The sequence below is a fragment of the Oxyura jamaicensis genome, chromosome 26 (assembly GCF_011077185.1).
Source record: "Oxyura jamaicensis isolate SHBP4307 breed ruddy duck chromosome 26, BPBGC_Ojam_1.0, whole genome shotgun sequence".
Lineage (NCBI taxonomy): Eukaryota > Metazoa > Chordata > Aves > Anseriformes > Anatidae > Oxyura > Oxyura jamaicensis.
Genome location: NC_048918.1, coordinates 6,517,961 through 6,533,365, shown reverse-complemented (window position 1 = coordinate 6,533,365; position 15,405 = coordinate 6,517,961). Strand labels below are relative to the sequence as shown.

Genomic DNA, 15,405 nt, shown 5'->3' with positions numbered 1-15,405 from the left:
GGGAAACAAAGTTCATGTATCCATGTACTTGTATGTATTAATATACATTATGTATGTATTAACAGACATTAGGGAACACAAAAGGGACATAAACACAAGTGAAAAATATCCTAATGCCCTCAAATACAGTGACACTGTACTTCACCAAAAGTCAATAAAGTTTTGCTAGAATTATCAGTAGAGCCAAGATTCCTTCCATTAGGCTCTTCACAGAACATCCCCTCTCGTAACAATAGACACTGCTGGGTTAAGTAAAACAAGCGTCAGAGATCTTGACCTGCGATGTTTATTTTTAGCTAACTCATACACAAAGCAAGAAAAAAATACAACCAACATTGTACTCTTAGAATATCTTTAAAGCACTATACAGGCCATGCTTGATCAGCAGTTTAGCCAGGTAAAACAATAGGCTACAAGGCAGTTCTACAGGTAGGTTTCATGTCACGTAACGCTATCCTTGTTCTGGTGGCATCATGATTATTTTTCTTTACAATTCTTTACTTTAATATCTGCTAGGGCTAAAAGAAGTTCAGTCCTCAGGGATATGAAAATCATTAAAAGGGATGCAAGAAATATGTTCCATTTTCTTGCAGAAACCAGCATTTCATGTCTAGGTAGCACAGGAAGCTACTGCAAAAAAAATAGCTTTACTGAGTTAAACCAAAGCAGAACATGGGCAAAGAGGTAATGAGAAGAATCAAATGCTCTAGGAAACCACTCCAGTAAATTCACTGCTTTATAGATAAAATAAAGACAAGGTAATTAGAATAACCTACTTTGATTCTCCAAAGAATATTCTGACTTCAACCGTTGCGCCTTCTATCAGACTATTCAGAAACATGTTCACAATGATGAATGCTGAAATCTTACTCTGATTAAAACTCACAGACATCACAGGCTCTATTAACATGGAAATCACCTTAATATCTGAAGATTTATCTATGTTCATTTAATATTAAATACCTCTTCAAATTGACACAGCTTTAAACTGGAGACACATAAAATGATTACTACCCTCTGACTACTTCCTCTAGTATTGAATAGTGCTTTAGATACTGTTTCAGGAACAAATTAAGAGGCCCTAAGAAATTAGTTACGCTAAGTTTATATGTAAATGTATATTTTATACTTAGCTGACCTCTTCATCTATCTCAGAGCAAAGTTTTACTTGCTGTGAAATTGCATCTGAAATATTAAGAAATTCTGGTCAATTTCAAAAAAAAAAAAAAAAGTACAACTGCAGCAGTGTTACAGTTATGAAATTACATAACTACTACATAACTACTAAGGAAAAATGTTCAAGATATTAAAAACTTTTTTTTTAAAAAAAAAATGCAAGATAGATGCTTAATCTAGTCTTACCTGAGTCAGTGATTTCACCATGGTTCAGTGTACTCGTCATTACAAAAGGTGAATTAAAATCATCATCTGGGCATTTGTTAAAACCCTGCATAAATTTAAGAATAATTTCTTATGGGTAGACTTGTAAAGAGAACTACAAAACAAATACAGCTGATATGAAAATGGGATTTCCCATTAATAAATCAACAACCTACTATTTTGAAAGCCCCAAGTATTAGTAATGGCTTTGGAACTCTATTTGTTTCTTAATTCACACTGGCTTTTCAAACTGGTGGTCTGTAGCTACTGAGGCTAAAGATGTGGACGCTTCTGATTACAGCTATGAACTAATTAGCTACGGCATGCTTGTTCCCAGCTGTACGGTAAAGGACTCATTAAAGCAAATTATTTTTTTCATATTTATTTTATTGCCAATACTACTTCTAAAACTCATCAGATTAAGTGTTAGCATGAACATTTGACTTTACTAGGTGTTTTGAAAGTCACAGAAATTTATCTTGTAAATACTGTGACTCATTTCCTGTCAGCATCATATCTGAATACAAACACACTTAATAAGAAGCCTCAACATGGAAATGTATCTTGTAGAATTCACAGAACAATGCACAGCAACAATTCATTTTCACTGCACACTTGGGTCTGGTGGGAACTATAATTCAAAATAAGTAAAGGTATGAGTGGTATATTTGCCATTTACAGTTCAGAATTAACCACATCAAACGTTCATTTGTCATTGCTGGTGTGGAGTTAAAATACATAGCAGATGCTGGAGAAGACGGTTCTTTCCGTTTTTGACAGAAAACAAGTAAAAGCCTTCGAAATTTATTTGAAAACGTTAACGCTCTAGTTTCCGGTAAAGTGATCTCGGCGCAGACACTTTCAGGCATATGTACGCTTGTGCGGCGGAGGCTTAGCGCCTTGCTGGGGAGCTACCCGGGAGCACGGCTCCTCCTGCCTCACCGCCCAAGGCCCCCGCGTCGGTGCCGAGCCCTCACCCGTCCGCCGCAGCCTCCAGAGCAGCGCCATTTACCTGACACAGCCCCGCGGCCCGAGCGCTGGTCTGAGGTTTGACTGCAGACACCTGACCGCCGCTCAGTCGCGGCGGCACGAACAATTTAAATGGCTTTCCTTTTTCCATGGCCTCGGAGGAGAGGGCAGGTCTCAGAGACGACGTCTCATGACGCCCCGCCGCTCCAACCGGTCTCCCTCAGCCGGCCGCCGAGGGAGGACACAAAGGCGGGAGGTGAAGGCGCGCGCTCAAAGCGGGACGGGGGGCGGCGGGAGCGGCGCGCGCCGGGCTGCGCGGGGCGGGAACGGCGCTGAGGAAAGCGCGAGGCGTTTGTGGCGCTGCGGCGCGCGGGGTCGGCGCGTGCTACTGCAGGTCCCAGATCTCGCAGAGCAGGGAGGTTAGCCTAGGGTCCTTTGTCCTCCACGTCACCAGCACCTCCGCGTGGGTGTGGTTAAGGGTGCGCAGTTCTGTGAGACGCCCGATGAGGCGGGCAAAGTGCTGGGGGTCCTCAGGGTGATAGATCTTCGAGTACTTGTAGAGGATGCCCAGGAGCGGCTCCTGAAGCTCCTCGACGTACCGCTTGTTCCTCAGGAGGGGGCGGTCTGGGGAACACGAGGGGACGGGGCGGTTACTGGGCGGGAGCGCACGGAGGCTCTGCCGCGCCCGAGGGCTCGGCGGGTTGGGGCGGGCGGGGGCCGTGGCAGCGGGACGCGGCAGTGGCGGGTGTGAGGGCTGGCGGCCTCCCCGCTTACCTGAAAAAAATACCGTTGTTGCTACAAGCAGGGCGTATTCGGTCTCAGTAACTTTCAGCTCCCCCATGCTTCTGTAGAAGTAAAACAGTGCGGTAATAAACTCCTCGGTTATACCTTGAAAATGAAATAAAATAATAAGAATACTATTGCATTAGAGATGGGCGCTGCTATTATCAATATTCGTCCTAACCTTTTAAGCGTTTCAGGCTGTTCCATTATGTGGAATAGTTAGCAGACTTAGCAACAATTCTAATCACCGAAGTAGCAATAAAAATGTTGTATTGCAGTTCTACTGTGGAGCTTCTGCTATAGCTCAGGACTTTAGCCCCGGCTCTAAGAGTGTGAGCTCTTCCCCCCATGGAGATGTCGGGCCCTAGCTGGCTCCTGGTGAGCTCCAGGCAGGGCAGCAGGGCCATGGGCACGCTGGCACTGTGGCAGTGACTAAGAACACAGTCTGCAATGCAACAGATTTACAAGTATTTTAAGTCAGGCCTGCAGTACCTGTGGTAGTAGTGGAAGTTGGACTCTCTTCATTGTGTGATACTTCAATAGAATAAATGTTTCTATCAAGGTTTTGAACATGACAACACGTCGCATGATCAGGAAGCCTTATATGACCTGGAACAAGAGAGATGACAATTCACAGCTAAGCTTAATATGACTAAATGTTCATCTACATCTGCTTTGTGGATAGACACCTAAAATGTGCAATGTTTTTATCAGACCCATGCAGGAATAAAGAATTGTTCTTTTTTGCATCCAGCACTGAGTTCACTTTTACATTCCTGTTGGTCAAAATCTCATGTCAAACTTGACACAATAAATAATACGTCGTTAATATAGCTCATGTTATCCATCCACCCCATCATTTGCAGAAACACTCAAAATGTTTTTGTTTGGAAGTAATGGGAGGGAAGCAGAGATCCAATTAATTTCTTTTTGTATGCTCTGTGAAAAAAAATGCCTCTAAAAGGTATGTATGCATTACTGGTGCTATTGTAAGTACTGCTGTGTTTTAATAGGGAATTACTTGAGATTCAATGAATTAAAATGATTGGAAGTTATTTCAAAATGGCCAAACTCCTTTTGGTGTTTGCAGAAAGCTTATTAGTCCAACTTACTTTCACTTGTTGATGATTGGCACTCACTAATTCTTTGGTTATATATCTGGGCTGAATGCAAAAACATTGCCTCAACTGTTGACCCTTTTAGCAGTGCAATCTGATCTTCACTCGCTAAACTTTCAAATCCTGCAAAGAGAGAGACTTGTTAAGAATCTGTGCTTTGTCTGCCATTAAGCCCAAAAGATGGGCTGACAGAAATTATTTTTTAATAAATACATTTACTGAAAAGGAGGATCCAAAGTTAAAAGACATTTGTATGAAACACTAGCTAGTGCTCTTGCAATCTTGCTAGTTTGCACGTTAGAAAAAAAAAATGCTGTTGTCAGTGTACAGTGTATAGAAGAATCACAGGAAGGTACAAGTAACAGTTTGGGGAATAAGCACAACTTTATAAAAAAATCTCTGTTACATCTGATCAATGTCATATGACCTAATGCAATATGTTATATTTTTTAGTGACTGTAGATATTCCCCGTCTGTTGATAGTTGATCTTTTTAAAATTATGTTCATCTTTTGATGAATTAGTTATCTGTACATACAATTCAAGAACAAAGGAGCTTCATTGGTTCTTTTCTTAATCTTGATCTAAGGAGGAATGTAACATAAGAAAACAAACAAGTCATCTATTCTTTCAGACCTGTTCTATAGTAGTCCTATCACTGACACTAAATAAATTATATCAAATACTTGCTTTACATGTTGATTGACTTTTGTCAATGAGTTTTGCAACTTAAAGAGTAATAAATTATCATCCTCCTGTCAAATGTTATTTTGTCAACTTTATATTGTAATGCAATGAATTTAATTGCATGTTCTCTTGTTCTTGTATTATAGGAAAATATGAATAGGAGCACCTGGTTTATCCCTTCTGTTCTGACTTTGCCTTTGAAGGAACATCTACTTTATCTTTGATTCCAATAAATTGCAAACTGAATTGGATTTCAAACAGTGGGTTAAAACAGTAACTCAATCAAGATTGTGATTTTGAAATCACAATGCTATCAGAAAAGTGGGTCCCATGTCAGGAAGGGAAAAGAAATCTAATCATAAGCTTTCAAAGAAAATGCTTCTAAGTTTTCCTCATAATGAATAAATGGTAATCCTGACTGTTAGTGCTGGAAGATAAGTCAGTTAAATGAGAGTTTTCTTAAAGCCTATATTTTTCTCAGATTCATGCCATCAGTATGGCTTCTAATGCATTTAAAAAAAAAAAAAAAAAAAAAAAAAAAAGTCAGGTGACTAACATTTCCCAAAGGAAGAAACTTACCTGGGAGTCTTTTTGTGAAATCCACTAGCACTTGCACATGGACAACTGCTGTCTCAGAGAGACGGAGAAAACTTTCCTCAGGACTTGCAGTTTCTTGCAGCTGCATGAAAGAGCATTTATACATTTGATATAACCAAGATAAATTGCTTAGGAAAATATTAACTCAGTAATATGGGCTGATCATTCTGTATACGTACAAACTTCTTTGCTTCCTCAAGGGGAATCATATATTTTTGGTGTGCTGCTACAATGTGGTCAAGAAGTTGATGTTCCCCTGGAGTAAGTTCCATCTTCTCTGGAATCTGATTTATTTATTTATTTTTTTTAAAAAAATGACAATGAGTTAAGGCAAACATAAATTATTAAAAAAAAAAAAAAAAGTAAATGGAAATATATCCTACTTTTCCAGATCTTGTTGTAGATGATACATGCTTACTATTCAGTCTCTCATCCTCCAGTTTTATGTTGCAAAGAAAACTGCTCTTTTGTTTGAAATTCTTCCTGAGTCGCTTTGACTTACACTGTACTTCAGTCAGCAAACCTGTGAGGCATGGAATTATGTATCAGTGCATATATTTTCAAACAGATGACAACGTGAAATCATCACTGTTATTATGGATAACACAAGTCTTGTATCTCAGGAGCTGTCACCTATAAGGAACTATTCTTCCTAAAGAACATGACAATGTACTGGTGATTCGCTGAGTTACTGTTCAATATCCATCAAAGGCCTGAGTGTTTGCCGTCTTATGTTACCTTGCTTATGGCTCTGTGACATGAGCATGAGAATTTTTCACAAAAATTGTGTACTTTAATGTTTTGTTTTTCTTTCCAAATACAAAAACACATCTGATATGCTTATGACTGTCCTGTTGAGGTGCAGGATATTTAGATTCTTTTTATTTTGTAATGTCTTTTAAGAGCAGTCCTCTTAACTTCAGGAGATACTTTCAAGTACTAGTGCAGATGATGCTACAGGTGCCAGACTCCAAAGTTAAGTTTTCCTACAGCTAAATAAAGCTTAGACCAATACCACTTAGAATCATTGAATCACTGAGGTTGGAAAAAACCTTTTAAGATCATCAAGTCCAACAATCAGCCTAACATTACAAGTCCACCACTAAAACGTGCCCCTAAGCACCACATCCACACATCTCTTAAATACCTCCAGGGATGGTGGTGACCCTACCACCTCTGTAGGCAGCCTGTTCCAGTGTTGAACCATCCTTTCCATGAAGAAATGCTTCTTGACTTATATCTAAACCTCCCCTGGTGCAACCTGAGGCCATTGCCTTGTGTCCTATCACTTAGCTCTACTGAGAATAAGGGATTGACTTTGGAAAAGATTTTATTGGTGATGAGTATTAAATCAGCCAGCATGGAGGGAGCACTTACATTCTGCTAGCATTCCCACAGCTTTACACTTCTTTAAGCGACATTCCTGACACTTCCTTCGCATGTACATGTCCATTTCACAATGACCACCATTCTTACATCGATACACTGCATTTTTGGTTATGCTGCGTCGAAAGAAGCCTACAGGAAAGAATCAGTTTACGGAAGAAACTATGGAGTTTTATCTCATAATTTTAATAAAGTGTAATTATTTTCTTTACCGTGAAAGCATTACCTTCATTTAACATGTAACATGACTTGTTCTTTCTGACTAGTATTGATGACAGTTTTCCTTACCTGATCAGGACAGCTCCCATATAGCATTAATAACACTGAATTAATAGCTAACTAATGACTATTAGGAACAATAATTAGTGAATTAAACATAAAGATCTCTAATAAATGGTCATGAGAAAATCAGCAACTGCTTAAACAGGCACTATTCCCATGAATATTTCATTGAAAAATTAGTTGTATGAAATGATTTTATTAAATAAATACTGTGAAAATGTTTCTTAAAAAAATGTTATAACAATGTGAACCTTAAGTAAACATGTTAGATAAAGGGTTCCTTAGATAAATTATAATCCTCCATAGAAATGTCACCTTAAAAATTAATGAAATTTCTTTGTTTAAATGACACACGTGAAACATTACACTGAGCACTGAGGGGTAAGATACTGTTAAATCTATTTGCCTCTTACCTTTACAACCTTCACAAGTAAGTGCGTTGTAGTGATACCCAGAGGCTTTATCACCGCAGACAACACAAAGCTCTTCCTGTCCTCTCAATCTCAAAGAAGAGTGGTTTAATCTGGGCCTTTTAAGTCCTTGATATCCACTATCATCAAGGTGGGAAGCCATGAAAGGGGGCTTACTTAATTCACAGTTACTGATTATATACTGCCCATCATTGTATTGGGAGTCCAGGGTATATGTACTGTATTGGGGTTGTGACGGTTGTGACTGTAATACTGGAGAAGGAATTTGAACGGTTGAGTATTGGCAGTAAGGTGCAGTCTGAAAATCAGTGTCTTGCAGCTGATAATTGATGTGCTCTGGTAAAACATCTAGGTAAAGAAAAAAAATGAAAATGAAATAAAAGCCTAGGGAATATCTTGACATCAGCAACTTTAAAGTTTTAAAATGTTTCATAGATCAAACATCTAAGCACCAATATTAGAGGAACATATTTTCCTAAGGCAGTCTGACATATTCTTTTAAGGTGCTACCTGTAACTACATCTAAGATTTAAGTTAAATGTAAGATTTAAGTCTGTAAATTTCTTAAATTTCTTCAGTGAAATCTAAAATTTCACTTAAATCTTAGATGTAGTAAAAATGGTTTCATAACTGTGTGAGCAATGTCACATGGGTGCCAATGGGTTCTTGTTAGTAAATAATTGAATATCAGTTCTCAACCAAGCGTATAGTTAGTTACCTTTAGATTTACAGTTGTTATTATTTAGTTGTCTGCATTACAGAATAATATTTTCCCATAGGGAAGTGAATTTGTTAATGAGTGAATTGTTTGTTGTAGATGTATATTTCAGGCATAATTTTGAAAATGTCTTAAAATAAGAGTCTGAGAAAGATGTTCCAGAACTTACAGAGTGGTAAAATTTACTTTATTGTGGCAGGAGTCTCAAAGTTAAAATTCAGAAGAGTAAAAAGTAAAAGCCTGCTTTATTTAATATTTTTCCATATATAATTGTTTATAGTTTTGATTTTTTTAGGCAAAATGTATTTACAGAATTATGGGAAAAGCTTTTTCCTGCCCTTCTGGTTGTAGCATTTTAATTTAATCCAGCCTCCCTTAAATATACACAGCTGTACTGTAGAGCTTGTGCAACAGGAATCGTGTTTTATTCTTGTCTCTGGATTGTTCAAATCTCTGTAAAAACAAGTTAGGTGTTTGTTTGTTTGTTTTTTAAGCAGTTTGGAGGTCCTTTTGTTTTTAATGGACTTTGAGTCCTGCCTTTATTTACTCAGAATCAAATCAGTTATTGCAATTATAATTATATAAGATACATAGCCATTATCTATTTATAATGCATTTGTAATACTGTAATCAAAGAAAGACAGCACCAATAATGTCTATATGAAACGATCAGTCAGCATTATCACACCATGTGCAAAAATCTGTATTGAAATACACTTTCTGTATGGGCTTGATAGTCAAATGCATAGCTTCTTAGCTTGTAAAGATATCATTAAAATGAATAAATTAAGGTGAATTCCCACAGACATTCCTTTCACTGCACTGATTTCTCACGATGTTAAAATTTGGCTTTACTCACCATAATACTGTATGGGCTCAGCAAGACAATACCCATCAGGCACAGTGACAAATGTATTTGCCATGTTCTGTTCCTGGTTTCACTGTTTCATTCACTTTTCTATGTGCTAGACTTTTAAGAAAGAGACCTGGAAAAATGCAAACATATGAGAAACATCACATGACAAAGAATTGCAGGGGTAGGCTTAGCTACAGAACTAAACTCAGGAAACTCCAGAATATGAAACCATTTGCAGATCATAAGAAAAGTAGAGGCATATGTAAAGTCACATAATATTTGCAATGAGGTTGCTTACTGTCTTAATAGTAGGGATTTGGTATAGAATCCATTCATAAATCTCCAAGGTAATGTATATTTAGAACTTTTGCTTCCAACTTTACCTGAAACCATGTGGGGGAATGAGACTAACCATTGGTAGATTTTCTAGTTCAGGAAGGGATTAAAGGACCTTCCCTAGACAGAAAAATAAAAAAATAAAAATTGCTTGCAGATTGTGTTCAAGCATCACTGGTTAAAAGTATATTGTATCTGCTGCCCACTAAGGACTTTTCAAGGCACTTTGCCTATGAAATACTCATAGGCTTTCCATGAGCAGATGGGAAGGACAATAAAGATGAAAAAGGCAAGTAAGTATTTGGAAGTGAGTAGGCAAATCAAATCCTTACATATGCAGCAGGACTCTCTATATCTGCCCCTTGCAGAATTTGCAGCAAACTGTGTTTAAGAATCTTCCTTAAAAGACTCATATATTAGATTTTATGCAATACCTATACCTAGGTACAGCTGAGAAAATGAGTGTATCATTTCAGGAAGTCTGAACTGAAGTTGTATCCTTAAAGACATATGTCTCTTTCCCCAAAACTGGACATATCTTTGGAACTAAACACTTTCCCTTTGTGTTGCCAGCAGAAGGTGAAAAGATACAGTGAGGATGGAATGCCTTTTTTTTGTTGTTGTTGTTATCTCTGCTAGTAAATATTTGTTTGAAAGAGAAATGACTCACTGAATCATGAGGTCCTTATCAGTTAGATCAGTTTGGCCTGGGCAAAGTCTGCATTTTTCCTCAGAAATGTGTGGAGAGATGTGTTTCTGGATTCCAGTGGTTCCTTTAAATAAAAGTAATAAAAGAATAGAAGCTACAGTGAAATTACACTGATCCAGTCTAACACAAATGTCACATAGGGACTATGAAGGACATACTACCAAATGCAAGTTGTTCAGTTAATTAAGTACCCTACATCTTGCAATCGAACTTTCATTAGGCAAGTTTTCCTCAACTTAGGTGATTGTCTGATAATGGATTTGAGGAGTTAGCCCTTCTTACTGATTTTTATGACTAATAATAGCAGCTGCAACCATAGAATTCCCAGCTTAGAATGAAATTTTGTAATTCATAACTTAAACTAAGAGAATGTTATAGCAGTATTAATATTAAATCCAGTGGTTATTTGAGGAATGCTATACCATCTTGAAATGAGATGTAATGATCATAGTACCTATGTGTATAAATGTTAACTTTCATTTTCTGACATTGGAGAATTTAGTGTTAACAAGGTTGTTCTTCTGATTTTAAATGCATGGAGCCTTTTAAAACAAAAGGTGTAGAAAGCTAGATAGGACAGGAAAGCTTTGGTGATTTGTAGGATTGGCTGTCAAAATCACACGTTGCAATTTCTGCCTTACTGAATTATTCTCTCCTTTATATTTGAGTCATTCAGCAGTACGGAAGCCTCCTCCAAACTTCAGACATTGCTTAACTGTTGTGATTTTTATATACTGATCTCTCAAAAGTTCAGTAGCCATCCCTAATCCCTAACACCTCACTAGAAATGAACCGTGACCTCAAGGACACTTTTTCAGCCCACATATGTGTTCAGTAAACCCTTTGCCATGCAAGCAAGTAAATTCTCCATGCACACACAGAGGAGCTATGCACTGTGAAGCTGTGGAATGCTTGACAGAATGTAGTATATGTGCCCAGCTGTAAGTTTCAAAACATAAAACTTGTACAAAATTGAAATCAGATTAGGGGAAGAGCCTTGGGTGTTCTGGTCGATTACAGTCATGCCATTCCCAAACTAAAGTATTTCATGTTTGTTTTTTATCTTTTATATTTACTCAAAATATAGCCATACTTTTTGTGTATGTGTGCTTTAAAAAAGGAAAGAAAAGAAATAAATCCCCAGATATGATACATAAAGGTCTTTAGCTTAAAATTCTGTGAAAAGGTGGGAACAACTGAAAACAACAGAAGCTGCATTTTTAATAACTTGTTTCATAGAATCACAAGTAGCAATACAGTTTTGAGTCCTTTATCAGACATACCAACTTGAAAGTAAATTTCATCTGCATAAAGACGTGCTGTGCCCTGCTTTTCCTTCTTCACAATTACTTCTGAGTTTCTATATTTTCATTTGTCAAATCCAGATGGTTTGAGGATTACTTTTTAATTATTATTATTTTAAAAGCCTTTAAAAGCTGAGAGATTCTTTTTCCTCCTTCTGAAGACGTAACCTAGAGTATAAGTTGCTGAAGTATTTTTGAAAATGTTGCACTTTTACAGGTTTAGTTCTGACACTGGTCAGTCTTCTCAACTGATAGAGTTCAGTATAAACTGTAATGTATATTGATTCAAAGGGTTAGTTATCCATCTAATACAGAAATTCATCAAGATTGTTAGTAGTCCTAACTGAAAGACTTTTCAGTTAGGCTTCTTTATGGAAGCCATTAAAGAAAAAAAAAAAAGTAAATTGATTAATGTGGAACAGAATTTCAAAACAATTACTGTTTATTACTATTTATGGGGGAAAAAAGATGATTTTTATACTTATTTTTTCTATAAAATACCATTACAAAGTAACATTATCAACCTCTATTATCAAATTTATTAGGATGTAAAACATACTGCTTTTATAAGAGGCTCTGAGGAGCTCTTTAAGAGGTATGTATTGACAGTACTTTAACTGCTATCATAAATATTTTGACAGTTGAGTCATAGGGAAATTTCTTGTTTGCAGGGAATTTTAGGAACTCAAGCTGAAGGTCTATAATATTTATTTAACACGCTGTGTGGCATGTTAACGAACGCGTAGTGTAACTAAGCAGTACATTTCAATCTCTGTTGTAATCAAAGTACTTTTTTGATTCTGGAAAGCATAGCTTAATTTTTATTTATTTATTTATTTATTTATTTTTAATTTGTGAAATTTAAACCTAAAGCTGAAAAAAAAAATGAGCACAATCAGTGGCTACCATGTGCAATGCCAGGTAATAGATTCAATTTCACTCAAGCAATTCACTAATTACATCTGTAATTAAAGAGTGATTTTGCAGGGAAAGTTCTAGGATCACTTGATTGATCCTGTATGCAGCTAATACACATTATTAAAATTTCAGCTGTTTCTCCCAGATTTAAAGTTCTACGAAGCTCCCCAAAGCTTCTGTCTGAAGAAAATCAATTTTTGTTCCCTATAAATATGTTCCTTTCTTGTAATAAAATAACCTTCTGAATATTTTCTGTAATAGATATGGTTTATTTCACAAATTGACTATGTTCCAATTTTCTTGAACTTTTTTTCTGAATTATTACCTCATGAATATTTGTTGCAAAGGTGTATTTTATATATATACATATATATATATATATATATATATAGTAAAGTAAGAGGTGAGAGATTGTTTGAAACCTATGGCTTCAAAAAAAACCTATGTACTTTAGAGAAGGGAAACAAATAATTGAATTTCAAAGTTATTTCATTCTGTATGTTAAATGAAATACTGTTGGAACAAGTTCTTGACAGCTAGGATACTTAATTTAACAGTGCATGTTCTCTAAATTAATTTAGTTGGTAGTTTAAAAATAAAATCAAAAATCCACAATGCCTGAAATATTTTCACCTGGCAAATTGATTCATGGCTATAGCAATAGTTTATAATCACGAGAAGTAATTTAAATACTTACAGTAGTGCCAGAGCAAGTCCGTGTGGCTGTAGCAGGGATCCTAGCTCTGAGTCCAGCTGGAGCAAACTGGGCCTTTTCCCTATTTATCAGTTTCTGTGCACACACTGGCTCCAGACGCTCTGCAGACCAATGCTGCGGCTCTGAGACACGAACTTCCCACACAGCGTTTCTTGGGGTCGAAGCAAGGGCAGCTGCAAGACCACATAAATCAAATAATAACTGGGTCATCAGGGACAGGGGCCATGGGGACCTTCACGTCACTGTTTCCCAGAGTTCTCCCTGTCTGATTACAAAGTATTTTGCTCTCTTGGTAGAATTTAAAATTCTCCCATTTTGATTGCTTAACGTTGACATGCCTGAGTGTTAATGGATGATGTTCATTACTTTGTCAGGGAAAATATTGCAATAATATTATTCTGGTATAAATACATGAGATAGTAATTGAGTTAGGAAAAGGTTGATTAGGTCAGTATAATGAAACACAAAACACTTACCTTGTTCTATGTCTTCTAATTCTGACATACCTGTGCAGATGCAGAACACAGGATTCCTGCATGCCTCTATTAGAGGCAATGATTTGTTAGCAAATTTTGTGGCCACTAATTTTGCAAAAATTTGTTCTTAAAAAAAAAAAAATAGAAGTATTTCCATTATGAATAATTTCTAATCATTTAATCATTACAATTTGGGGTTGGGGTTTTCATCATGTTCTAGATGTAAGATGTGGTCTTTTGGTTAGGGCACGCCCTTTTTAATCACACTGTCATTAAACTTGCTGCCTAACATGATGCACAGCAGGTTGCAAAAGTTCAGTTAGTAAGACCAGGAGGAGGTCACCTTTCTTCTGTATAGGAGCAATTCTCGATTAACCCCAGAAAAAATGTTTCTGCTGTATACTTCACAATTTACATGGCAAAGGGAAAAATTCAAGTCCTGTTGGTTTTCTTACTGCAGTCACTTAAGATAGCCTTCTGGAGACAACAGGTCATAGATCTGTGGCATAATACACTGCAAACTGGCATTACCATTCAAAGGAGAACCATGTTTGTACTCCACAGGCTCCCAAGAAGTGCACGTTACTTGTTTCTGTGTATTCTGGCATCACTTGGGAATCTGTGACTGACTGAGTCTTCGGAGGTGGAATTGTTGAGCTTGGCTTGCAAGAACAAAAAAGATTGACTCACAGATGCTATATTGATCATCTTACAGGGTGGTTGGTTTGTTTGTTTGGTTGGTTTTTTGAGCTTTCAAAAGCTTTATATTGATCATGTGTGGTGATGGAATTGGAATGCATAGATTATGAAGTAGGGACAAAGGTAACAATATTGCAAATATAATTTGTCAGCATTTATCTTCCCATTATAAGCAAACTTACTCAGCAGCTAAGATGTCAAAAACAACAACAACAACAACAAAAACTTTAATAGTAAAAATGAAGAGCTTACAGTTGTTAAAACGGATATTTTTCATAGCATTTCTTTCACAAATACCATTGGCTTTTTCATCCATTTTTTCAGCCTTCCCAGTGAAAGCTGAAAAAAAAAAAAAAAAAAAATCAAAGCTTTATCAAATGTTATCTTTAGCTTTTAAGTACTACTGACTTTTAAAGTTTTTTGTTTATTTGTTTGGTTTTTATTTTCTGATAGAAGATAGTTTACTGGTAAGCTATTGAAATATACCAATGGGATGTGAGTATTTAAAATCTATTGACTTCAAGAGACTTAAGACTGGAAAACAGGTTTTTAGAAGATATCTAATCTTGATTCTGCTCAGTGCTATAAAATCTAGTGGATTGAGAGTAAATTAAGTTGCTAAAATATGCACACAAGAACTTAGTTGGAGTAGAAATTAACTAGAGTGCCACATTAAGTATTAGCCCGTGGCCACTTCAATCCACATGCCATCTTTGTAACTGTGGTAATAAAACTATTTTGTAGAGTCATACAGTGATTCAGACCAGAGAACTAGTCCATCTTGAGTACATATATTTAAATTATTTTAACAGATCAGTTCTATTTAAAGCTTATCATGACAATAAAAATGGAAGACCTGAGAGCCCACTTGACCACATAAAGAACTGCTGCAAAGAAGAGAAAAATAAATGTTTTTTTCCATGCTTTTAAAGAATACAAGAAATAAAAAGCTTATTTAGGAGTAAGGAAAATCTAATTTAGGTTCTAGAGATAACATTTATAGCAGCCAAAATAACACCAGTATAAGTTGCCTATACAATCT

The 15,405-nt window shown here is 36.5% G+C and overlaps 2 protein-coding genes across 5 annotated transcripts in view; both read right to left on the bottom strand.

The window, feature by feature from the left end:
* The window catches only part of SYCP1 (synaptonemal complex protein 1), a 29,448-nt gene extending 26,915 nt beyond the window's left edge, over positions 1–2,533 (bottom strand). For all 3 annotated transcript variants that reach the window (XM_035347254.1, XM_035347256.1, XM_035347255.1), the window contains exons 1-3: positions 2,393–2,533; positions 1,363–1,447; positions 1,139–1,185 (exon numbers count right to left, since the gene is read on the bottom strand). In XM_035347254.1, the coding sequence (XP_035203145.1) occupies positions 1,139–1,185; positions 1,363–1,447; positions 2,393–2,500 (240 nt within the window). In that variant the 5' untranslated portion in view covers positions 2,501–2,533. The remainder of the gene's footprint in view (positions 1–1,138; positions 1,186–1,362; positions 1,448–2,392) is intronic.
* LOC118178580 (bile acid receptor-like) lies at positions 2,356–13,786 on the bottom strand. 2 transcript variants are annotated; one of them, XM_035347257.1, is made up of 13 exons: positions 13,695–13,784; positions 13,171–13,361; positions 10,213–10,315; positions 9,210–9,336; positions 7,615–7,980; positions 6,911–7,051; positions 5,917–6,056; positions 5,713–5,817; positions 5,516–5,615; positions 4,245–4,373; positions 3,625–3,741; positions 3,124–3,237; positions 2,356–2,973 (listed from the first exon to the last, which is right to left on the bottom strand). In XM_035347257.1, exons 4-13 carry the CDS (start codon positions 9,271–9,273, stop codon positions 2,735–2,737), a joined length of 1,515 nt encoding a protein of 504 aa, XP_035203148.1. In that variant the 5' UTR covers positions 9,274–9,336; positions 10,213–10,315; positions 13,171–13,361; positions 13,695–13,784; the 3' UTR covers positions 2,356–2,734. The 2 variants fall into 2 exon arrangements, with proteins under 2 accessions (XP_035203148.1, XP_035203149.1); XM_035347258.1 differs by lacking the exon at positions 4,245–4,373 and having other exon boundaries at positions 13,695–13,786.
* Between the last annotated feature and the right edge of the window lie 1,619 nt (positions 13,787–15,405).

Excerpts from the sequence above, each read along its gene's own strand:
- LOC118178580 (XM_035347257.1), bottom strand. The coding sequence starts at position 9,273 with ATGGCAAATACATTTGTCACTGTGCCTGATGGGTATTGTCTTGCTGAG. Across the intron at positions 7,052-7,614 it reads TACTTGTGAAGGTTGTAAAG|GCTTCTTTCGACGCAGCATA; the intron begins GTAAGAGGCAAA and ends TCTTTCCTGTAG. Across the intron at positions 5,818-5,916 it reads CTACAACAAGATCTGGAAAA|ATTCCAGAGAAGATGGAACT; the intron begins GTAGGATATATT and ends TAAATAAATCAG.